Source organism: Pimephales promelas, chromosome 9 (genome assembly GCF_988280905.1).
Source record: "Pimephales promelas chromosome 9, fPimPro1.hap1.1, whole genome shotgun sequence".
Classification (NCBI taxonomy): Eukaryota; Metazoa; Chordata; class Actinopteri; order Cypriniformes; family Leuciscidae; genus Pimephales; species Pimephales promelas.
Window position 1 is genome coordinate 37,556,805 of NC_142777.1, and position 27,503 is coordinate 37,584,307.

The following is a 27,503-nucleotide window of genomic DNA, read 5'->3' on the forward strand; positions in this document are numbered from 1 at the left end:
TCAAAAATATGGAATATTTTACTTATTAACTCATCAACACAGCTCAGTCATCGATATCTTTGGTGCATTTATTGAGCTATAGATATGATCTTGTCCCGCTTATGAAAGTCTGTACAAAGGTAAACGAGCCTGTAAACGCGGGTTACTGCGAGTCAAACAAACGACCAATCAGAGGCCTCCTAACAGTCTTTCTATTCGTACGGCGCCTCTGATTGGTCGAGAGATTGGTGGCCAAACGACCCCGGGGAAGTAGTAAACGCTCGTCGCAGACAAACGCATGTGCGGTTCCCAGAAGAGTTCGGTCTCATACAGGTCAGTACAGCAGACTAAAGCTCATTTGGATTACTTGTTACATATTATTCCTGGTAAATGATGAAATGCATCGCACCATAGCAACTTTGTTTTCATGTCGACGTATCCATGATGTATATGGACAACTGCTGAAGTGCATGTGTGGGTGTGTGACACCATGAACACAATGAACAATACAGTTTAGTTTAGAACGAATGGACATTATGTGGAGTGTAATTCTACTTATGTAGCGTATGTCCTGTATGCTGACGTGACTCTGTTTAATATGGTTTGTGAATTAGAGACACGTCATCTGTCATGAGTGTCTGACATCGCGTGGTTCAACACAGCTGCAGTTATAGATGTTAATTTCCTCATAGACATTGATTATTAATCTGTTTTAAAGTTTTTATTGAGGTTGTTATTGAATGTCCTCTTGCATGAGATTTATTATGACCCTTGTGACCTTGTTCTATGGCAACAGCCATGTTTCTGTTCATTGTTTTCATTCCCAGCATCCCTCCAACCTGCAGAAAACACCTGTGTGCATACATTAAAGTTTAGTATTAAACAACAGGCTTTCATTGGAAAGAATCTCACTTTCCATTTCGTGTTTTTGAGATTTGCCAACGTTGTGAAGCCGTAGTGTTCACTATAATCATAGATTGTCTCTTGCCCTCATTGTGGTTGTGGAAACGGTTGGTTTCATCATGTTTATGCAACGTCTTATTTCTATTTAAAATAATGCAATTCATAAGTGCTTTGGTATGGAAGCTTGTTTCTACCATGGAATAAAAATAATAATAATGGAATTAAAAAAATTTGAAGAAATGAACTTTATTATTAATTAAAATTATTTAGTTATAAACTTGGAAACATGAGAAAGTCAATTATGAGATATCAACTTGGAAACCAGAAGGTCAATTACAAGTTATAAACTTGAAATTGCAAGAAAAAAAAACAGAATTTACGAGTTTTAAACTTGAAATTGCAAGACCAAAGACGGAATTATGAGTTATAAACTTGAAATCGTAAAAAAAAATCATAATTATGAGTTATAAACTTGAAATCGCAAAAAAAAAGTTAGAATTATGAGTTATAAACTTGAAATCGCAAGAAAAAAGTTAGAATTATGTGTTATAAACTTGAAATCGCAAGAAAAAAGTCAGAATTATGAATTGTAAACTTGAAATCGCAAGAAAAAAAGTTAGAATTATGAGTTATAAACTTGAAATTGCAAGAAAAAAAGTCAGAATTATGAATTGTAAACTTGAAATCGCAAGAAAAAAGTTAGAATTATGAGTTATAAACTTGAAATCGTAAGAAAAAAATCATAATTATGAGTTATAAACTTGAAATCGCTAGAAAAAAGTTAGAATTATGAGTTATAAACTTGAAATTGTAAGAAGAAAAATCATAATTATGAGTTATAAACTTGAAATCACAAAAAAAGTTAGAATTATAAGTTATAAATTTGAAATCATAAGAAAAAAAATCATAATTATGAGTTATAAACTTGAAATCGCAAGAAAAGTCAGAATTATGAGTTATAAACTTGAAATCGCAAGAAAAAATCATAATTATGAGTTATAAACTTGAAATCGCAAGAAAAAAGTCAGAATTATGAATTGTAAACTTGAAATAGCAAGAAAAAAGTTAGAATTATGAGTTATAAACTTGAAATCGCAAGAAAAAAATCATAATTATGAGTTATAAACTTGAAATCGCAAGAAAAAAGTTAGAATTATGAGTTATAAACTTGAAATCGTAAGAAGAAAAAATCATAATTAATAAAATCGTAAGAAAAAAAATAATAATTATGAGTTATAAACTTGAAATCGCATGAAAAAAGTTAGAATTATGAGTTATAAACTTGAAATCGCAAGAAAAAAGTCAGAATTATGAATTGTAAACTTGAAATCGCAAGAAAAAAGTTAGAATTATGAGTTATAAACTTGAAATTGCAAGAAAAAAAGTCAGAATTATGAATTGTAAACTTGAAATCGCAAGAAAAAAGTTAGAATTATGTGTTATAAACTTGAAATCGCAAGAAAAAAGTCAGAATTATGAATTGTAAACTTGAAATCGCAAGAAAAAAGTTAGAATTATGAGTTATAAACTTGAAATTGCAAGAAAAAAAGTCAGAATTATGAATTGTAAACTTGAAATCGCAAGAAAAAAGTTAGAATTATGAGTTATAAACTTGAAATCGTAAGAAAAAAATCATAATTATGAGTTATAAACTTGAAATCACAAAAAAAGTTAGAATTATAAGTTATAAATTTGAAATCATAAGAAAAAAAAATCATAATTATGAGTTATAAACTTGAAATCGCAAGAAAAGTCAGAATTATGAGTTATAAACTTGAAATCGCAAGAAAAAAAATCATAATTATGAGTTATAAACTTGAAATCGCAAGAAAAAAGTCAGAATTATGAATTGTAAACTTGAAATAGCAAGAAAAAAGTTAGAATTATGAGTTATAAACTTGAAATCGTAAGAAAAAAATCATAATTATGAGTTATAAACTTGAAATCACAAGGAAAAAGTCTTTTGAAAGACTTCGAATTTTAAGTTATAAACTTGGAAATGTGAGAAAGTCAATTTGCGAGATCTAAACTTGGAATGGCAAGTTATACTGTAAAGTCTGAATTGCGAGATATAAAGTTGCAGGATTCTGTTTGTTGTTGTTGTGTGTGTGTGTGTGTTGGAAATAAGCGTCAGTGTTCCTGCAGTGTGTGTTTAGTTTGATCATTGTGTTGCTAATGAACAGGTTTGGTGGAAACTGGAAACGACAGGCGAGACAAAAGGAGGGTGTGAATGTTTCCCCGTACCTCACATCTGTTCATCTTTATTAATAATCTACGCTGTTGATTGTTGCCTCCATTCATTAATTGTGTATGAAGGTCAAAAGTTTAAAAGGCATGATGTATTTTGTCAACAAACTCAACCTTTGTCCCGATCGGACGTGAAGATCTCACAAGGTCAGACTGATTCTGCCAGATGTGGTTTAGTGTGTTTAAGTTGGGATCTGGACTGGAGACCCATAATGCAACAGGCTCATCATTACTGCGATATATATATAGGTATATATTATATATTAGATGCTTGAACTGAATGAGACACCACCTCTGCTGTCAGTTTGAGTAGTTTTTGTCTGCCTGTGTTTTATCACTGATACTAGAACAAGATAACTCTACTGATTGATTGATCAATATTGATTTATTTATTGATGGTCATTGCATTCCTGACTCAATCCAGCCTCATTTAAACTTGTCATTGTGAACTCGTTTGACAGAAAATGACTTTGATGCAATCTTGTCTGCTGTTTGAGCTTTGAAATTATCCAAACATTCCTTATATGATGATATCTAGAGTGATTTATAAACATATATTGTGCTTCAATAAAATCTCAGTTTTTAGGAGCATTTTCGTCACAATTAAGCACATTATTTCGGTATAAAGTCAGATGCATAATAATATTTCACTATTTTACTCACAAGTTTTTCTGTATTTTAATTAAACAAATAAAAATGAAAGGATCAGTTAGTCATGGCAACCTATGTTAACACATATAATCTAAGGAGATTCAACTCAATTTAACATTATAATTTAAGTTGAAATGACTTGTACAACCAAGTTCGTTCTACTTAAAAAAAACAAGGCTGCAACTGAACTTAAGTTTTTAAGTTGAAATAGGTTAAAAAAATCTTACCAACCTCAAAATTTAGAACGGTAGAGTATAATAGTAATCTGTAGTACTGCACTTATGCAAAAACATTTTTTTTACATTATACAGTAAAAATAATGTCTAATGAGTCATTCTAGTGTGAGAAGAATTTATTTGGAAATCTCATTAAAATGCAAATAACATTAAAATTCATTAAAATAACCTACAGTTTTTGTCACATGATCCTTCAGAAATCACTCTAATATGATGATATGGTGCTCAAGAAACATTTATGATTATTATGAATGTTGAAAACATCCATTTTTAAGATTTGTTGATGAATACAAAGTTTTTTTTAAATAACCTTTACAGTAACTTTTCATTATGTATTTATTTTTTGAATACTCTTTTTGTTGAGCTACAACTTGTGCCAGTATATTACAGCAATATCATACATTAAAAAGTTATATCTCTTAATAACAATAAAAAAATAAGAAATGGAAGAAAAAAAATAAACATGCACAGGTCAATTTGGATAGCTACACCTTAAGAAGAGTTGGAAATAATCATGCATACGAGAGATGCATATGATATTTTAATAAAAATAGTAAATTATTAAATGACTAATGATTTAGTAATAACATGCGAGTGAAAATAGGTTGAAAATCTCTTTCTACCTCATTCATTATATTACTAAAATCAGAATTTGAAATAAAGGGTTTCCAAATAGTCTTAAAAAAAACTTTAGTCACTTTTAATCAAATTTAATGCATCTTTGCTCAATAAAACCCCTCAGATCAGTGTAAAGCTTGTTCCCGAGTCTCATGTGGATGTCACATGTCTGCTGGTGTCTCGTCATAATTCGCATGCCTTGAGTATATATCTGCATCTGTTCTGCTCAACCTCATGCCTCTGTTTTCCATGTGTTGTGCCACTGTTTTTAAATAGCATCTGGGAGGTCCGTCTGGCCCATGGGGTGACCGGCCTGAGGGTCTGTCATTGGTCTCGCGCGTCACTGCAGGAGTGTAGAGGAAAGTGCAGTGCAATGAGACTGTGTTTGTATTTATCAGCTCCTCTTGACGGGTCGACACCAAACCCATGAGATAACGAGGAAATAGTCGATAAATAAACAGAAGCGTGATGCTATCTTGGGTAGTGATTGAGGGATATCAGCTAGGCTGATTTAAACTTTGTTTAAAGTCCCCTTTAGACATAATTGTGTGCATCTTTGACACATTTAAATGTCTTGAATGTAACTCGACACCCTTGCCTCATTTAGTATGTGTGATTCTATGAATATGCAAATGAGCCCCGCCTCCTCTCACTCTCCACTGGTTGACGATCACACATTGATCTGATTGGTTACAAGGTCGTTTGTGACGTCAGAAACACCAATGATTTTTTTTTTTTTTTTTTTTTTGAGCAGAATATACTCAGCAATGCTGTCGACTTATGAATTTTAGGGATGTCAAATGATTAATTGTTGATTAATCACATCCAAAATAAAAGTTTGTTTAAATAATATATGTGGGTGCACTGTATATATATATAAATAATATTTTTTCTTAAATATACATGCATGTGTGTGTATTTATAAAATAATTATACACAGTGCACCCACATATATTATGTAAACACAAACTTTTATTTTGGATGTGATTAATCATTTGACAGCCCTAATGAATTAATGAATTACACACAGTTTGCATATTAAAAACGCCACATAGACACACAAACAACATTAAAAGCTTGATTTTCACCATAGGGCGACTTTAAAAACTGTGGCTCTGTATGATTTCTTAATGTTTTTTAATCACCACCACCAAGGCTGCATTTATTTGATCAAAAAATACGGTAAAATCAGTAATATTCTGAAATATTATTACAATTCGAAATATCAGTTTTCTAATGTTAAAGTGTAATTTATTCCTGTGGTCAAAGCTGCATTTTCAGCATCATTACTCCAGTCTTCAGTGTCACATGACCCTTCAGAAATCACTCTAATATGATGAATTATTTCTGATTATTATTATCAAATCTTTGATGAATAGAAACAGCATTTATTTGAAATAGAAATCTTTTGCATCATAACAAATGTCACTTTTGATAAATGTAATCAACATTGCTGCTGAATAAAGCATGTTTTGTAATCTTACTGACCCCAAACTCTTGAAATGTAGTATATTTCGAAGCTTGATCACAGCCTGATGTAATCAGCATGTCTGTCTTGTTGAGTATTGACACAATTATAATCTTATCTTGTCAGTTGTGGGTTTTTTTTAGCAGTTTTTGCTATTGGTCGGTTGCTCGTCTGACTTCCTCGTCTGTGATTGGCTGAGACAGCAGGCTCTAAGAGTGTGTGTGTCCAATAAGGAGTCGCTCAAACTCAACCTGTAGTTATTCAGATTGAACTGCTGTTACCTTCACCTGGTCATTCATTTCACCTTCGTGTTGCAGTGGTCACGTTTGGACGTACCTTATTCTGCTAGTCTCAGGTGAAGTGTGTGTGTGTGTGTGTGTGTGTGTGAGAGATTTGTGTTGTCCTAGCTAAGATGGTTTGCCTTTGCTGTCAGTGGTTTTGTGGGTGGAGGAGACACAGCGGCACTTACGTGTACCTTATTCTGTTTGTCTCAGGTCAAGTGTGTGTGTGTGTGTGTTGTGCCTTTGCTGTCAGCAGCTGTACTGTAATGAAGGACAGTCAGACATGTTTTGGTCTGTGCTGAGGGGTTGAAGAAACTATATTTCATTGTACAGTCAGAACTCAAAGAATGATTGAGTATCTTCAGTTTGATTCTGGATGAAAGCATATTGATTGTTTTATGCTTTGTGGATTTAACTCTTTGTGTTGTTTGTTTGCAGGGGTTTCATGCAGTGTGTGTGTGTGTGTGTGAAGGCAGGACGTTTCACCCCGGGGCAGTAAGAATAGAAGTGGGTGAGAGGTTAAAGGAGTAACGCGTCCTCGCACGGTTTAGCATGAATCACATATATAGCATAGCTGGCGAAGGTGACTCACATCCAGTCTCTTAGCTAATGTGCTGATGCTAAGTGTGTTAGCTTGATTTAATGGAAACTTGTTGAAGTTATTATAATTGATTTGAATATGGTCAGAATGTTTAGTTGGACCACTTCTGTAGTCTATGGATGCTTGTTTCTGCTATGGAATAATCTTTTTATCTCACTATTATCTCACTATTATCTTTTTTTCTCTCATAATTGCACAATGTAAACTCTGACTTTTCCCCCCACAATTGCAATTATAAAGATATAAACTTGCAATTCTGACTTTTTTCATGCAATTGCGAGTTTATATTTTGCAATTCAGAAGGTCAAAATAGCAAGATATAAACTTGTAATTACAAGGTATAAAGTCAGAATTGTGAGATATAAACTTGAAATTGTAAGTTGGAAGGTCAAAATCGTGAGATATAAACTCATAATTAAAAGCTATAAAGTCAGAATTGTGAGATATAAACTTGTAATTACAAGGTTTAAAGTCAGAATTTCGAGATATGAACTTGTAATTACAAGGTATAAAGTCAAAATCGCGAGATGTCAATTTGAAATTACAAAGTCAAAACTCAAAATCGCAAGATATAAACTCAAAATTGTCAGGTATAAAATCAGAATTACGAGATATAAACTCATAATTACAAGGTATAAAGTCAAAATCGTGAGATATAAACTCGAATTTACAAGGTATAATGTCAAAATAGCGAGATATAAACTCAAAATTACAAAGTATAAAGTCAAAATCGCGAGATATAAACTCATAATTACAAGGTATAATGTCAAAATAGCGAGATATAAACTCAAAATTACAAAGTATAAAGTCAAAATCGCGAGATATAAACTCAAAATTGTCAGGTATAAAATCAGAATTACGAGATATAAACTCATAATTACAAGGTATAAAGTCAAAATCGTGAGATATAAACTCGAATTTACAAGGTATAAAGTCAAAATCGCGAGATATAAACTCATAATTACAAGGTATAATGTCAAAATAGCGAGATATAAACTCAAAATTACAAAGTATAAAGTCAAAATCACGAGATATAAACTAATAATTACAAGGTATAAAGTCAAAATCGTGAGATATAAATTCGAAATTACTAAGTCAAAACTTAAAATTGCGAGATATAAACTCAAAATTGCCAGGTAAAAAATCCGAATTACGAGATATAAACTCATAATTACAAGGTATAAAGTCAAAATCGCAAGATATAAACTCGAAGTTACAAGTTGGAAGGTCAAAATCATAAGATATAAACTCTAAATTGCAATGTATAAAAAGTCAGACTTGTAAAACTCGAAATTACAAGGTATAAAGTCAGAATGACAAAATATAAACTTGAAATTGCAAGTTGGAAGGTCAAAATCGCAAGATATAAACTCATAATTAAAAGGTATATAGTCAAAATCGCGAGATATAAATTCGAATATCAAGGTATAAAGTCAGAATTACGAGATATAAATTCATAATTACAAGGTATATAGTCAAAATCGCGAGATATATAATTTCGAAATTACAAGGTATGAAGTCAAAATCGCAAGATTTAAACTCGAAATTGCAATGTAGAAAAAGTCAGAATTGCAAACTGCATTTGGCAGATACTTTTATCCAAAGCGTATTAAATTGCATTTCAAGGTACACATTTACATTATTATCAGTTCTTGCTTTCCCTGGGAATCGAACCTGTAACCTTGGCGTTGCAAACACCAACGATCTATTGTTTGAGCTAAAGGAAAATTCAAGAATGCATATTTTAAAGTCAGAGTTGCCAGTTATAGTCATAACAAAGCATTGGGAATAAATTGGTGTTATTTTGTTATCTTTTATAGTTTTTATTATTATTTTTAATTTTTTTTATTCAGGTTTCATTTTAATTTCAGTTCAAGTTTTAGTAATTGTGTTTTTGCTGTAATTTTTATGTTTAGTAAATCAAGTTAAACTAAATGAAAATTGGAAACCAGCTGAAATAAAATGTAAAAGTATTTCAGTTAAAATTTATTTCATTTGAAGTAGCACTTTTAAAAATGTCTTTAGTTTAATAGTTTTGGTTTCAGTTATCATAATAAGCCTGTGTAGGATTTACTTTGAAAACATTTTCTCAGAAATCGCCGGTAAATTTCACAAATAATTACGAAGAAACTGTAAATAACACATAAGGTGCAGTAGATGAACACAATCACCTTACACAACACCTGGTAGTTGCTTGAGTTTGACCTTTCATCACTGTGATTTCTTTAGATAATGTCAATGTTCACCAATTGATTGTTCATGTTTTAACAAGACACAATATTTCAAAACACTTGACAGGATTTATAGCACAATAATGTGGCAATAAAAAAGATTTTTCTAATCATTGGAGGAAAATAAGCAAATTTCAAAGACACATTTTCACATTGTCTTGGTATTTTAATATTTATCATATTTCCTTTGATTTTCATCCAAAAAAAAAAATCTAAAGAAAATATAGATTTTTATATTTTGCATGACCAAATTAAGCAGTTTATTGGATTTTATATATTGTCGGATTATGACATTATTTACATGGCAAATAAACAATTTTTCTTTTTCTTTTTATTTATTTATTTTTTTGTAAGATCTTCCATAATAATTTACATTAGTTTCTCAATACGTGTTAAAATGGACTTCAACAAAAAAATTAAAAGCAATGCAACAAATACTAGCAGTAACTTTAAAAAAAACTTTTGCTGATAATTTACTCACCCCCATGTCATCCAAGATGTCCACGTCTTTCTTTCTTCAGTCGATGTATGCATGTAAACATGTTTTAGGAGACTCCAAAACAACATTTAGGTGCCTTTAAAATAGCATAATAGCACTTTAATTTTAACGTGGGATGCTTAGAATTATGCATGTTTGTTAATATGTAAGTATTTATGTACGATATAGCGGACAGAATGGATATTAAAGTTAATGTAAACCGCTGTCCTCCACAGATTCAGTCCGCTGTAGTCATGCAGGCACACGAGCTGTTGAAGCAGATGAGGATCCCCGAGTTCTCCGAGGTCCGGGATTATATCCGCAGTCTCTCCACCAACACACTCCTCAGCATGGGTGCGCTCACCGCGATCACGGCGTACTGGTACGCCACCAGACCCAAAGCCCCCAAACCGCCCTGTGACCTGAGCATGCAGTCGGTCGAGCTCCCGGTGAGTGAACGCGCCGCTGACAACATATCTCAAACCCTGTCATTGCAATCACAGATCTGATATTAAATGTATTTAATGGCTGCATTTGTGTTTTGGCCAATCAGGGTGGAGAGTTTGCTCGTCGAAGTGCAGTTTTAAACGGAGGCCCGCTTTTGACCCATTTCTACGAAGACGCCAAGACCATGTATGAGTGCTTTCTCAGGGGCCTGAGGGAGTCCAGTACGTACTCTTCAGTTTTATTTCAACTGATACCCTCATGTCACAATACGATACATATCACTGAACTCACGATACGATATTATTGCGATACCACAAGAGTAGGGGTGGAACTGATGCCCTCATGTCACAATACGATACATATCACGATACTGAACTCATGATACGATATTATTGCGATACCACAAGACTAGGGGTGTAACGATACATATCACGATACTGAACTCATGATACGATATTATTGCGATACTCCAAGACTAGGGGTGTAACGATACATATTACGATACTGAACTCATGATACGATATTATTGCGATACTCCAAGACTAGGGGTGTAACGATACATATCACGATACTGAACTCATGATACGATATTATTGCGATACCACAAGAGTAGGGGTGTAACGATACATATCACAATACTGAACTCATGATACGATATTATTGCGATACTCCAAGACTAGGGGTGTAACGATACATATCACGATACTGAACTCATGATACGATATTATTGCGATACTCCAAGACTAGGGGTGTAACGATACATATCACGATACTGAACTCATGATACGATATTATTGCGATACTCCAAGACTAGGGGTGTAACGATACATATCACGATACTGAACTCATGATACGATATTATTGCGATACCACAAGACTAGGGGTGTAACGATACATATCATGATACTGAACTCATGATACGATATTATTGCGATACCACAAGAGTAGGGGTGTAACGATACATATCACGATACTGAACTCATGATACGATATTATTGCGATACTCCAAGACTAGGGGTGTAACGATACATATCACGATACTGAACTCATGATACGATATTATTGCGATACCACAAGACTAGGGGTGTAACGATACATATCACGATACTGAACTCATGATACGATATTATTGCGATACCACAAGACTAGGGGTGTAACGATACATATCACGATACTGAACTCATGATACGATATTATTGCGATACTCCAAGACTAGGGGTGTAACGATACATATCACGATACTGAACTCATGATACGATATTATTGCGATACTCCAAGACTAGGGGTGTAACGATACATATCACGATACTGAACTCATGATACGATATTATTGCGATACCACAAGAGTAGGGGTGTAACGATACATATCACAATACTGAACTCACGATACAATATTATTGCGATACTCCAAGACTAGGGGTGTAACGATACATATCACGATACTGAACTCATGATACGATATTATTGCGATACTCCAAGACTAGGGGTGTAACGATACATATCACGATACTGAACTCACGATACAATATTATTGCGATACTCCAAGAGTAGGGGTGTAACATTGCCCTCATGTCACGATTCGATACATATCACGATACTGAACTCATGATACGGTATTATTGCGATACTCCAAGAGTAGGGGTGTAACGTTGCCCTCATGTCACAATACGATACATATCACGATACGATATTATTGCGATACTCCAAGAGTAGGGGTGTAACGTTGCCCTCATGTCACGATACTGAACTCACAATACGATATTATTGCGATACTCCAAGACTAGGGATATAATAATATAGGGCTGGGTATTAAATATCGATTTCTCGATATTAATCAGTTCTCATTTTTACAAACCGATATCGATTGTTAAATCTCAAGAATCGATTAGTCATCCTGTGTCATTTGAATGAATGGGACATTGTATCGCGGCTGCGCGCATCCAAAAAATGGCAATAATCTTTGTCCTTTGTTTCTATTGATATGAAACAAAGTCTCAATTTTCAAATTACGTCCATTTTCTTTAGAAATTCAAAAACATCAATAACGTTTTGGCGCTGTGGCGTGAGATCACTCTGGAGAAGCAGCAGCGCTGATCTCTCTTCCGGCTTAATAATACCAGTCACAGCGCCAAATAAACATGAATGAGCATCTGAAAGTGTGTTAAAAGATAGAGTACAACTTATCCAAATCCGGATCATATCACATTGATTCGCTCAATCAGCGTTTCAACCGTGGAAAGACGTCAGTTAAACAGCTTGTAATCAATGTCATTTATCGTCATATTTACCTCAGAAAACCCACATAAACTCGTTAGTCAGCTGGAAAAAATAACTCTAGAGAGAAGCATTTTGCTAAATATATACACTATATTACATATGCATTATAATCTTAATGTTCTTCAATATTTAATGCATATTTGAATAAATCTGGCAAGTTTTTATGACAGCCACCATTTAAATGTTTATATTTCATGTAATCTTCTTATTATAAAAATAAATAAAAGTGTAATTTAAGTGTTTGTATAGCTAACAGTTCATTATTACCTTCATATTAGGCTAATGAAGCCTATAGGCTACAACTAGACTCCCATAGTTTACAACATTAGTTAAGAGATTTGATTCCCTTGAGAAAAAGGGCTATTTATTGTAACTGATATCCAAAATAATCAATATTGAATTGAATGGAATCGTAATCGAATCGAATTGCAAGCTTGTGAATCGAAATCGAATCGAATTGTGAAATTTGTCTCAATACCCAGCCCTATAATAATACCCTCATGTCACGATACGATACGATACATATCACGATACTGAACTCATGATACGATATTATTGCGATACTCCAAGACATATGATAAAAGATTAACAAAAAATGGACTGTTGATTAAAATGCTAAATTTGGTGTGACAGTGTGTGTGTGTAAATGAATCGGCTTGGACTTGGTCCTGATAACCCAAAGCACAGGACAATAGAGACACCAGAATAACAATATTCATGATTCTGAAGCTGAATTATTTTAGACGAATGTGCTCTCTGTCACTGACTATAAATTTAAAATAAAGTTGGCCACTTTTTACTGATAATCTGACATTATCAGGATCCACAAATATTCCCCCATTGCATTATTATACATTATATTCAACACTAAATATAGTAGTTTAATGTAGTACTGAAAATAAAACTCTGTAAACTTGAATTTTCTTTCTCACACAGTCATTTTTATACATATTGTGTATAATACAAAGATTAATTGCAATTAATCACATCGAAAATAAAAGTTTGTGTTTACATAATATGTGCGTGTGTGCTGTGTATAATTATTCTGTATATATAAATACACACAGGTGCATGTATATATTTAAGAAAATGTGTTCATATATATTTATGTGTTCATTCATATATAAAATAGGTTGTATTTATACATATATATATATATATATATATACAGTATATACTTGAAAATAATTCTTAAATGTATACATGCATGCATGCAAATGTATTTATATCTACAAAATAATTATACACAGCACACACAAATATATTATGTAAACACAAACTTTTATTTTGGATGTGATTCATCGCAATTAATCTTAGCACAGCCCTAATTTTTTTTAATATATATATATATATACATATAATATATATATATATATATATATATATATAGACTTGTATATCCAACTTTATATAAAAATCTGGGCAATAGTATAATTACATTTTGCAATGAAATGTGATGTTAACCTGTGGTAAAGTAGTCACATTATGTTGAATACATAAAAACAACTATTGCAAAATGCGAACGGCTGTAAATGTGATGTATTTATCTTTCCGTTTCAGAAAACGGCCCTTGCCTGGGATCCCGAAAACCAAAGCAGCCGTATGAATGGATTTCATACTCAGAGGTACAACACTTATGCATCCGTATCTGTTTCTGTGACTGAGAGTGACAATGGCGATCGGCATCAGAGGGTTAAATCTCATCACAATACCTCACAGAAAACCAAATATTTACATTATTATAAAATCCGAAAGTCTTTCACACTGACGCCTGGCCATCCGCCCATCTTTATTATTGAGCGTTGGAATTTATCATAGCTCACGTTTACTCTTCTCTTAGCTCTCAGGTTAATAAGTTACTTGGTCTGGTCGTTTCGTAATAACTTCCCTTAATAACTCCAGTCACGGGACCCACACACACACACACACACACACCTGTAGAGAAGCTGGTGTGTATTCCAGAGCAGGTTTTGGAGGTTGTAAAGGTTGCACTGACACAGGTGGTCTGACTGTTCTGGGTAACTGATCATTAGTGTCATGTTAAACTGCACATTCCTGTAGCATGACACGGCACAGCCAAGGGCATGGGTTCGATTCCCAGCGAATGCATAAACTGATCAAATGCATAAATGTATGTTTTATTATCAGAAGGAAAATCAAAGTTATATGAATTGGAATTTAATTTAAACAAACTTTTGCTTTATGTTCTCCTCCTTTCGTGTGTTCAGTGAACTGCATCTAACGGATCGTTTTCTCTGGTTGCGTAATTTGTCCTCTTCCTCAGGTGATTGAGCGAGCCGAGAATTTGGGATCGGCATTCCTACACAAAGGACACTCGAAAAACGGAGACCCCTACATCGGCATCTTCTCTCAGAACAGACCAGAGGTCAGCGCTCACATCACCCACATCAAGAATAGAAAGATTAGTATAATCAACCAAAACTCAAAATATTACGTTACCTGAACAACATCTGTGAATCTAAGTTGATTTGACAAAAGATAAAAAGTTGAAAACATTTTTTTTAACGGTGCATTTAGATTTCGAACAGATTTAAATCAATGATGTAAATTTTAAATCATAAATATGATGTAAATCTTAAATTATAAAAACTTATTCAAAGGTCAAGTGTGTCATTTTTTTAATATAAAGTACTTTTTCTATCAAGTAGCATCAGTTTTTGAGTATTTGTCTGACCAATGACAGAAAGAAGTTCTGAAAAACCTGTTTATTATTTATTTAATTATTTAAACTTATATCAAATTTTTCTTCACTTAATTAATTATTCTGTTTGGTGATGCTAATGGTGTAAAAATTTCACACTTCATCATATATATATATATATATATATATATATATATATATATATGTGTGTGTGTGTGTGTGTGTGTGTGTGTGTAATATATATAATGTGTTTTTTTAATTTATATTAAAGTATATACATATGATTTATATATTTTTATTTTTTAAATAGTTTTTTCACTTAATTAATTATTTTCTTCACTTAATTAATTACAGTATTCTGTTTGGTGATGCTGATGGCGCAAAAATTACACACTTCATCATTTGACAAAAGATAAAAAGTTGAAAATATTTTTTTACACTGTGTTTAGATTTTGACCAGATTTAAATCAATGATATAAATTATGTATATGTTGTAAATCTATAAAAAACTTATTCAAAGGTTAATTGTGTATATTTTTTAATAAATAAGTTTAAAAAACATGTTTATTATTTATTGGATTTTTTAAACTTTAATTTAAAAAACCCTGTTTATTATTTATTGAATTATTTAAACTTTAATTCAAAAAACCCTGTTTATTATTTATTGAATTATTTAAACTTTAATTAAAAAACCTGTTAATTATTTATTGAATTATTTAAACTTTAATTAAAAAAACTGTTTATTATTTATTGAATTATTTAAACTTTAATTAAAAAACTGTTTATTATTTATTGAATTATTTAAACTTTAATTAAAAAAACCTGTTTATTATTTATTGAATTATTTAAACTTTAATTAAAAAACCTGTTAATTATTTATTGAATTATTTAAACTTTAATTAAAAAAACTGTTTATTATTTATTGAATTATTTAAACTTTAATTAAAAAACTGTTTATTATTTATTGAATTATTTAAACTTTAATTAAAAAAACCTGTTTATTATTTATTGAATTATTTAAACTTTAATTAAAAAACCTGTTAATTATTTATTGAATTATTTAAACTTTAATTAAAAAAAACTTTTTAATATGTACTGAATTATTTAAACTTTAATTAAAAAAACCTGTTTATTATTTATTGAATTATTTAAACTTTAATTAAAAAACCTGTTAATTATTTATTGAATTATTTAAACTTTAATTAAAAAAACTGTTTATTATTTATTGAATTATTTAAACTTTAATAAAAAAACTGTTTATTATTTATTGAATTATTTAAACTTTAATTAAAAAAAAACTGTTTATTATTTATTGAATTATTTAAACTTTAATTTAAAAAACCTGTTTATTATTTATTTAATTATTTAAACTGTAATTTAAAAACCTGTTTATTATTTATTGAATTATTTAAACTTTAATTAAAAAACCTGTTTATTATTTATTTAATTATTTAAACTGTAATTTAAAAAACTGTTTATTATTTATTGAATTATTTAAACTTTAATTAAAAAACCTGTTTATTATTTATTAAGTTATTTAAACTTAAAATTAGAAAACTTAAACTCAAGTTTAAGTTAACATTTTTCATATTTAATATATATATATATATATATATATATATATATATATATATATATATATATACATAGTATATATATAATTTTTCTGTTTGCTGATGCTAATGGTTCAAAAATTACACACATAAGGTGTGTAAAGTTTCTAAAGGAAAAAAATGATCTTAAATTGAAATTGAAATAGAAATGACAATATTAAAAAGTCCTGCCTCGAGTTTGTGCTTAATTTAGTATTCTGCGTGTGTGACCAGCCGATTGCACTGAAAAAAAATTGTGAATAGATTTGTCAACAACAGATTGTGAATATTTAGTGTGTAATGTGATCAATGTTTCCCCAGTGGACGATCTCCGAGCTGGCCTGCTACACATACTCGCTGATCTCAGTTCCTCTGTACGACACCTTGGGCACAGACGCCATTAGATACATCCTCGACAAAAGTACGTCCATTTCTCATGCCGTTTGACCTTAAACTTGAGATTTGTCTATTTATTAGTCATTGATTTAGTATGAATGCAGATAAGCTTCATGCATATGCATATGTGTGTGCTTTGCAGCCGGTATCTCTACAGTGGTGTGTGACGTCCCCGAGAAGGCCAGTCTGCTGTTGGACTGTGTTTCCGGAAAACAGCACTCGCTCAAAACCCTGATCCTCCTCCAAGACTTCGATGCGGATCTGGTGAGCCGAGGACGGCAGTGTGGCATCGACATCATCAGTCTGAGAGACGCAGAGGTGAATAAACAACAGATTGTCTGCGCAAATCTTTTCATAACCCCACTGAGCCAGATCGATGTGTGTGTGTGTGTGTTTAAACAGCTATTTATAGAGATTCCTTAACTTACATAACTTACAGATGAAACTCGAAAAATTACGATATGGTGCAAAAGTTCATTTATTTCAGTAATTCAACTTAAAAGGTGAAACTAATATATTATATAGACTCATTACATGCAATTACATGCAAAGTCCCATAAACATCAAAATTATAACAAATGAAGGCTTGAAATATCTCACTTTGTATATAATGAATCTATATTATCTATAAGTGGGATATTGCACAAAAAGGTCAATATGAATACATAAATTGTGCATTAAAAAAACGTGTGAGCTCAGTTTAGGCACATGATTATTTTTATCCGATAAGAAGACATGCATAAACTATGATGGAAACACATTTCACCGATGCACAACAACACACACCGGTGACTCATACGAGGCTGTGATTGGATAACTGGATTAACCAGAGGACCAATCGCATCGCAGCATCTCAAATGTTGCCAAAGTCTGTCATCAGAATGATTTGGTTTAATTCCCTCCAGAAGCGTCTCATGACAGTGTTTACTGAGACAAACTCATTTATGACGGAGGAAAGAAGAGCTGCAGTTTCTTCCAACAACGGACATTTTTACTGCAGATATTTTGTGCAAATTTCCCAGGAAGTGTCGATTTTGTTCTCTAGATGTTTTATGCCGCAACTTTGGCTGCTGATGGATTTGCATGTTTGATTATCAGATGCATGATTATCTTATTCTTGTGCTAGAACATTTATGCATGGCACTTCAAAGGAATATCATAGTAACAAAAATCCACAGTATTTCTTTCTTATTCTTATTCTATTTCTTTCTTTATTTATTTATTATTTTTTATCAGCTGAACCCTTTTGATTTAAAATATTTACTTGAGATGTATTACGTTAGTATTAAATACTTTAACAACAGACTTGCTTGTTCATGGTTTTCTGATACTGGTTACTGGTTAATAGTCCAAAAAAATTATATATATATATATATATATATATATATATATATTATATTAATATATGCATAAAATTTATAAATTATATATATATTTAAAAAAATAATAATAATAAATATATATATATATGTGTGTGTTTTTTTATTTATATTAAAGTATACATATGATTTATATATTATCTTTATTTTTATTTTTTAAATATATATATATATATATATATAGTGTATATATTACTTTATTATATTTTTTTATATATATATTTTTTCTATTTATTTATTTCAATTTATTATTTTATTTTTATTTGATTATTTATTATTAGCTTTTTTATATCATCATCTTAACCCGCCTGCTGAGCTTCTTCAGTTTTATATCTCCCTGAACGAGACGAGTTCGCTGTGTGTGTGTGTGTGTGTGTGTTCACCGCAAACGCAAACCTCACTCGTGTCTGCAGCTTCTTCCTGTTTCGTTGAACTTCATCCGTCTCCTTCATTTATTTAAATAAGTTTCTCTTCCCCTTCCAGAATATCGGCCGGACTCATCACCAGCGTCCTGTGGTCAGTTACTGTATATTGCTTTTTTAAATGTTCCTGTATAATTCTCTGTATGACTTGGATCCTCTCTCTACACACTGTTCACAGCCTCCTCAGCCGGATGATCTGGCCATTATTTGTTTTACAAGTGGAACCACAGGTATGATGACATTTGCATCATATGTTACTTGATTCTGATTGGCCAGTTGTGGGATTTCATTTTTCAAGCCAAACTGTATCCACCTTATTCCTGATGAGTTTGCTGCGTTTTGAATTATGGTTATAGGAACTTTAATTCAAAGAGGCGAATCATTTCAAATCACAAGGTTGCCCTACAAATAAAGCTGATCTGTCAGTTTGACTGGATGAGCTGTCAATTTTCCTTCATGATTTATTTATTTCTGACAGTATACTTTTCAGTCGCTGCTTTCTTTTCCTCGTGATGATTTTTATTTTTTCCCTTTGCAATAATTTGTGCAAGGTATCATGGGACGCAGGAATAAGGTGGATAATCATTTGTTGATTCCACAGTGTTTTTTCTCACATGATAAATCCACATGTGATTTGAATGACACAACCTCTCTCTCTCGTTTGGTCTGTTTCTCCCAGGAAACCCTAAAGGGGTGATGCTCACCCACAAGAACATCATGTCCAACAATGCTGGCGTCCTCCGCTACACACAGGTACCGTCCCCGTCCCACACAACAGCCCTGCAGTCACACAATACAAGAGAACAGAAACTTTAAATTTAAATTAAAAAATATATTTAAAAAATATACTTTTTAAACAAATTCAAAATATTATTAAAAACTATAATATTATCTGGAACATGTTATTTCCATGACATTTTATCCACACTTCTCATAAAAGATAATGCTATGTTATTAACATTGCATATTATTTGTTTAATTTTTTATTGTAATATTTTATTTGACAGGTAACTCTTCCCTCCCAGCGTTTTTGAAGAAAGTTTTTTTTTTTTTAATAAATATATTATTTATAATTAATAAATGGGCCCAAGATTTTTTTTTGTTGCATGTATATCTGAACATGCAATATATCAAAACTTAAAAAAAAATAGGTTTTATTCTAGCTTCTTGCATTCTTTTTTAATCAACACTTGAATGTGGGTACGTTTATTTATTTTCATAACTTTCATTGATTTTTTTTTTTATGCTGTTTAGTATTGATGGTCGTGTTATTTTATGCATCTGCTTGTTTCTTGTTTCTGCTTCACCTGTGTTTGGATCAGGAAGTTCCGCTGAGGTGTAATAGCGCCCCCTACTGAATAACAGGGACAATTCTGTCAAATTCCCTCAAAGGCAGGGAAAGAAATGTAAGGAGTGACTGGACCTGTGATATGTTTTGTCTTCCAGTTCGCCAGTCCCATCACCTCTAAGGACACACACATCTCCTACCTGCCGCTGGCACACATGTTCGAGAGAGTCGTACAGGCAAGTTCAGGCCGCTTCTCTTTACTCAAGCTTTGTTTTCCAGTCCTTCCAGAGTTTTTTTGTGATTGTTCCGGGCAAAAATCCTTGATTATGCATAACGCGGCCCGTTTTCTTTAAAAAGTGATGGAATATGTGGGATATTTATGCAGTTTTATGCGGGAACTTGCAAAAACTGTGGTTTGATGAAAAAGAGAAAAATGTTCTCATTAGACCTTAATAAACACGTCAAACTTACAAAACATTGGTGAGTCAAACGAGTTATGTAGCTTTACAAAAGGAATCTGCTACAACTTCTGTAAAAATGAATAAATAAAATATAAAAAAATAAAGTGTGCTCCTGTTTTACAGCTTTTCGATGATGTTCACGTCACTTCATAACGTTCCCATGGCAACAGGGGGAAATGGCGGCTCTCGTGTGAAGCAAACGTAACATATTTAAACTTTCTGCTAAGATAATAAAGATATTTGTGACTTTTTTGCAGCGAAAATTCGAGGATTATGAAATCATGCAAGCCCCGCATATTTTGAACGGAAGTCTGCAATTTGTGCGGCTAAAGTGCGGCGTATTTGAGAAATTTGATTTGATAAATATGCGGACTTTGGCGGATTATGGATTAAAAGGACTTAAAATGTCTTAAATTCAGATTCGATGGGTCTTCAATATTTCTGGTCACATTACCGCTAATATTTCTCCAGTCTGACGAACCCAATGTCCGTCAAATAACCAGTGAAGCATCGAATCGCGAGAATAGGCTAATTCTGATTTTATTACATAAACAGCGATTGATAATGATGATGTATTTCCGGTATCGCTGTTGAGACTCGCCTGTGTTTGAGAGAGATTTTATAGTGATTAAATAAAAACAAACCATCATAACAGCATAAACTCACAGAAGAAACATACTGAGGTAAAAAGTCAAAATGTTGAGTTTTATGAGTGAATAAGTAACGGCTGAAGGGCGTTGAGGCATCGATACAGCACTTGCCTCAAGTAGCCTACCGTATTGCTTTTAGAAAACTGTTACCACACAATAAAAATATTAAAGTAAAAAAAGAGATATATATATATATATATATATGTATTAGTGCAACTTTCCTGAAGTAAAATCACTAAAATCTTCCTTCCGCTAGAAAAAAATAGTCCCTGACCGTGAACAGCAACAACGCTCCAATGTGTAATATGCAAAAGCTCAAATAAACACAACATAGGACATGCAGTGATACACAAAGCTGTTGGGTGAAGCGGCCATGAATGAAGCACAGCTATTGACCAATCAGAATCAAGGATTCGAACTAACATTTTATAACATATGATATAGTTAAGTAACATAACATGACGGGAGCTATTTTAATTAATATCTTCACGATTACAAATGTAACATTGACTTTAGTTCAATAAACAAGTTAAATTACTTAGGTTAATTATTACATATAATGTGTATCACAGGTTTGGTCTTAAATTTCATTCAAAGTGGCATTAAAAAGTCTTAAATTGAACTGGTTTATATCTGTAGACACCCTGTTTTCTGGAGGGACTGGTTTTCAGGAACACATGATTTATGATTTTGCATTGCTTGTGACACGCTGCTGTTCCCCAGAGTGGGATTCTGGTACACGGGGCTCGCATCGGATACTTCCAGGGTGACATCCGCTTTCTGATGGACGACCTCGTGACCCTGAAGCCCACCATGTTCCCCGTGGTTCCTCGTCTGCTGAACCGCATGTTCGACAGGGTGAGCACACACATGCAGTCCTGGTGATCTTGTTCCAGTCAGTCATCCCCAGCACACAATACGACACAAGGGAAAAACATTGAATTACTGGCAAAAAACGACGAGCCTGAGTGTAGTTTGTAGGGGACCGCAGATTTGGAACGAACATTTGATGAAATTTAAAAATGGTTAATTCTCCATTTTCAAGGAAAAATTGCTTATGTTAAACATTTCATAATTGTTATGCTTGTGCTGGGATCGTCTATTTTGAGTCCATGAAATATTGAGTTTTTGGTTTGTATATTATATGTAATAGAGTTGCAGTTTTCTTGCTGAGAGGAAAAAACTGCTGCTTTTTCAAATACACTTAAAGTGCATAAATATAATTAAAATATATTTTACACACTTAAAGCAATATCGAATGGCATATCAAATATCTCATTATTCAACTAGTTAATAATAAATAAATAATAAATAATTATTTATTATTATTAAAATAACTGTAAAATATATGAATATTATTATTTTAAAATATAAATTATTATGATTAAATACTTATTTTATTTTACAATATAATAGTATTATTACAATGGTAAATATATTTCTTTATTGATTTGTTTAATTTTATAATTAAATTAATAAAAATACTAAATTTTTGATTAATAAAAATTATAATTTATTATAGCTATAATTATTTTATATTATATTTAAAATTGTAACTATCAAATATTTATAATTATTATTATGGTTGTATTTATTATTAATGATGAATTTTTATTTTACAATAGTAATATATTTATTGATTTAATTTATAATAATGATGTATTATAATTATGACTACGCATTTTTATTTTACAGTGCAATAATATTATTACAATAGTAATATATTTCTTTATTGATGCGTTTAATTTTTTATCATTAAAATAAGTAAATACAAATACAATTTTGAATAATAATAATTAAATACTAAATGTATTATTTTACAGTACAATATTAATATTTTCTTTATTGATTTGTTTACTATTTGTAATTAAAATGACTATATAATAGGAGAATATGTCCTATTGATTCACGCCGTGTCCCCGCACCCGTGAGTGTGATCGCCCAGTGCCGTCATTAGTAAGCAATGCAGAAACCCTTTCGTCCCGCAGATCTACGGTCAGGCCAACAGTGCCCTGAAGAGACGTCTGCTGGACTTCGCTTTCAGGAGGAAAGAGGCCGAGATGTTGAGAGGAATCATGAGGAGAGACAGTTTGTGGGACAAGATCATCTTCAGGAAAGTCCAGGTATTATTGGCCGGCTTTCTGTGGTGTGTAAAAATACAACCATAACAATAGAGGAATACAGAGTCATACAACACACTTGAATCTATAAAAAATGAAGATCACGATTCTGCATTTTGTATAAAAATAAATCAATCATACATCTAATAGCCTACCATAGAGACAGAGCGTGTTTAGGCCACACCCACACGGGGGCCTCCATTGGCTTTATAGAATGACGGGAAGTGTTGTGTACATTGAATGTAGTGGTGTGTGTATTGAGTGTATTGATGTGTGTGTGTGCTGCCCCCTGTAGGCCAGTCTTGGTGGTTGCGTGCGGATGATGGTGAGCGGAGCCGCACCGGTTTCAGCGCCGGTTCTCACGTTCCTGCGAGCGGCGTTGGGCTGCCAGGTGCACTTTAACTCTTCACACACACATTTAGATGCGCGTCACCACAGTGCTGTGAGGTCAATGTAAATGTTGTCTACCCGCAGTTTTATGAAGGCTACGGACAGACTGAATGCACGGCCGCCAGCACCGTTACACTATCAGGAGACTGGATTGCTGGTACACACACACACATTCTAACACACACACACACACACACACACACACACACACACACACACACACACACACACACACACACACACTCTCTCTGCCTGTGTATGTTGACTGTGTTCTGGTGTTTGCAGGTCATGTTGGAGCTCCTCTGCCCTGTAACGACATCAAGCTGGTGGACGTGGCTGAGATGAACTATTATGCCGCTAATGGCGAGGGAGAGGTGTGTGTGTGTGTGTGTGTGTGTGTGTGTGTTAATATACTATGATAGATCTCGTTCCCATTTTGAAATAGATTTATATTTTTATTCTTTCTGTTAAAGTTAGTATAAAAGATAGCAATATTTTTGCTATCTTTATTAGTTATTTTTTGAGTGTGTGTGTATGTGTTCTTTCTCACATTTGACAGGTTGTGTTGTTGTTTCTGGCAGGTGTGTGTGAGGGGTCCTAATGTTTTTAAGGGATATCTGAAAGACCCTGAGAAGACGAAGGAGGCTCTCGATGAAGAAGGCTGGGTTCACACTGGAGACATCGGCAAGTGGCTTCCCGTAAGACCTTCCTTCTGTGTTCACACACACATTTTATTCCAATGAGGAAAATTAAACATTTAGATCCAGTATTTTGGTACATGCGTGATGCGGCTGATTTAATGACCTGCATGTAGAAAATACACTACCGTGCAAAAGTTCATTAATTGGATTAGAAATACAGTCAAATATTACTTTGATATACCGTGTTGATATTGTATGATGACAGAAAGTGCACATCAGGCGTGTGTGTATTGCAGAATGGCACTCTAAAGCTGGTGGACCGTAAGAAGCACATCTTCAAGCTGGCTCAGGGAGAATACATCGCTCCCGAGAAGATCGAGAACGTTTACATCAGGAGTGAAGCTGTGTCGCAGGTCTTCGTGCATGGAGACAGTCTGCAGGTGAGACATGACGGCATAACTGTAAAACGGCTGTTTATTATTATTATTATTATTATTTAATTATTTAATCTTTCTCTCCAGGCCTGTCTGGTTGCCATCATTGTTCCTGATCCGGACTATCTGCCCGGCTGGGCCAAGAAGAGAGGCATCGAGGGCTCATATGAAGAACTGTGCAGAAACAAGGTACAGATTACATTTTTAAAGGGATACTCCACTTTTTTTTTTTTTTGGGAAATAGGCTCATTTTATAACTCCCCCAGAGTTAAACTGTTGAGTCAAGAAACTTTACTGCCTTACCATGAGTGATATGACGCAGCGCCTGAAAATAGTCCCCATCTCGGTATTACGCCTGCTGCACTCATGGTATGGCAGTAAAGGGGGTAAAAAGTTAAAATGTTGAGTTTTTTTATTTATAACATACAATATAGTTAAATAACATAACATGACAGGAGATATTTTGCTGAATATTCTCACAATTGCAAATGTAACATTGATTTTAGTTCAATCAACAAGTAGCTAATGTTAAATTACTTCAAATACTCAGGTTAAACATTAAATATTATATATAATGTGTATTTCCATTACAGGTTTGGTTTTAAATTTCATTCAAATTGTCATTAAAACGTCTTAAATTTAACTGGTTTATATCTGTAGACACACTTGGTATAATTGGGTATTAAAATAACTGAATTTCTCCATTAACCATTAGTAAATAAATTGTTTTCAGGAGGTAAAGAAAGCTATTCTGGAGGACATTGTCAAATTGGGTAAAGAAAGTGGCCTGAAGTCTTTTGAACAGGTGAGTTTCGTCTTTATAATGAAATGTATAAAGTTATGATTTGCTAATGTTACAGTCGAAATCGTGAAATATCATTAAAGTGTTAATCTGCTGTTTTCTATGTGATTTATAATTTATTCCTGTGATCAAAGCTGAATTTTCTGCATCATTACTCCAGTCTTAAGTGTCACATGATCCTTCAGAAATACATATTTTTGTGTATTGCACTGGTTTTTGTTGTAGTTCTTGTAATAAAGTGCATTTTCTCAATAATGTATAGTTATGGATCAGATACAATATGGTATTAGTTGACAAATAATGATAAAGTTATGACTGTTTTATATGCTTACAGTGCACACTATCCAAACAGAGCTGGGACTGCCTATTTTAATGCATTCTTGTTGAATGAAAGTATTCATGTCTATTCCGTTTCCACAAACATAAATCTGCACAACAATCATAAATGTTTTTTGAGCAGCAAATCATATTAGAGTGATTTCTGAAGGATCATGTGATGCTGAAAATGACAGAAATTACAGCTTTGATCACAGGAAATAATTTATATATATATATATATATATATATATATATATATAGTTATGTATTTACACATTTGTATTTTTTAATTTATTTTACATTGTAAAAATATTTCACAATATTACAGTTTTTACTATATTTTTCCATCAAATAAATGCAGCCTCTGTGAGCAGAAGAGACTTTTAAAAAATTTCAATTATTTCAAACTTTTGACCGCAAGTGCATATAATTATGATTATTAAATTACAAACATTTTCATCGTCTTCACGTTCAGGTGAGGGACATTTCACTACACACTGAGATGTTCTCCATCCAAAACGGCCTCCTGACGCCCACCCTCAAAGCCAAACGTGCCGATCTCAGGAACTACTTCAGGACACAGATCGACCAGCTTTACGCAAACATCAAAATGTAAACCAGAGGAAGAGCCTCAGATGAGCTGAACTGGGTTTCATGACTGAATAGAGCGATCAGAGACTTAATGAGCCTGATATGATTAAAAACCCTAGATCCGTTCTGTAACTCAAAGGCTTCGATTTTTACATATTTTCACACCGTCTGACTATTTTAAAAGAAAATAAACCTAAGCAAACATCTATTTCGGCTGTTGAAGACAAAGATAATCCTCTTTATTGCTCTTCTGATGATATAATGTGTAGAAAAGCCAAACATGAAGTCATGCTTAACACAGCTAACCTTCATTTTTAAAAGTTTGTGGCCTCAAATTTTTAAATTCAGCTTCTTGTAACGATCTCACAGAAATATTTTACAGTCTCAGGGAAAATAATGTGCCTTATTAATGGACTTCAGCTGCATTTGAGTGTTATTGTTGAGGGGGGAAACGCACACATGCTAACAAACAAAGCTAATAATATAGCATTGTACCTCAGAATTGACATAAAGTGCAAAAAAAAAAAAAAAAGGGGGTGGAACGTGGGAAATATTTCAAGATTTTGTCTTCCCCTAGTTTTATATTCTAAAGTCTTTTTCAGGACATGAGGTAACTTAAAATAAAAAAGGGAAGAGTTTTTATTTTAGAAAAAAATACTGTAATCTGGCCTACATTCAAGAAAACAAGCAAAGCAAATGTTTTCTGTTTATTTTTCTACATATTTATGTAGAACTTTTATAATACTAACTTGCATCTTGTTCCAAAACAGCTTTATAAAGGATAGTGCCTTGTATAAATAGTTCATAAACTGTTCTTATGAATGATTTACTCAAATTAGTTTTGCTTGTCTTTCATGAAAAAGGCCACGGACGATTAATATAACGATAAATGTGAAGATATAGTTCTTAAAAATTGAAACAAAAGACTAGCATAGTCCAC

General features: G+C 32.6%; 1 protein-coding gene across 2 annotated transcripts; it reads left to right on the forward strand.

Annotated features, from left to right (window-relative positions):
• Window positions 1-235: 235 nt before the first annotated feature.
• Window positions 236-26,659, forward strand: acsl1b (acyl-CoA synthetase long chain family member 1b). 2 transcript variants are annotated; one of them, XM_039655054.2, is made up of 21 exons: window positions 236-312; window positions 9,930-10,142; window positions 10,247-10,361; window positions 13,978-14,042; window positions 14,702-14,803; window positions 16,993-17,092; window positions 17,210-17,385; window positions 18,930-18,962; window positions 19,047-19,098; window positions 19,548-19,621; window positions 20,315-20,392; window positions 21,991-22,125; window positions 23,256-23,390; window positions 23,683-23,778; window positions 23,862-23,934; window positions 24,063-24,151; window positions 24,359-24,475; window positions 24,715-24,858; window positions 24,940-25,041; window positions 25,586-25,657; window positions 26,448-26,659. In XM_039655054.2, exons 2-21 carry the CDS (start codon window positions 9,948-9,950, stop codon window positions 26,586-26,588), a joined length of 2,094 nt encoding a protein of 697 aa, XP_039510988.2. In that variant the 5' UTR covers window positions 236-312; window positions 9,930-9,947; the 3' UTR covers window positions 26,589-26,659. The 2 variants fall into 2 exon arrangements, with proteins under 2 accessions (XP_039510988.2, XP_039510989.2); XM_039655055.2 differs by lacking the exon at window positions 236-312 and adding an exon at window positions 6,373-6,457.
• Window positions 26,660-27,503: the final 844 nt, after the last annotated feature.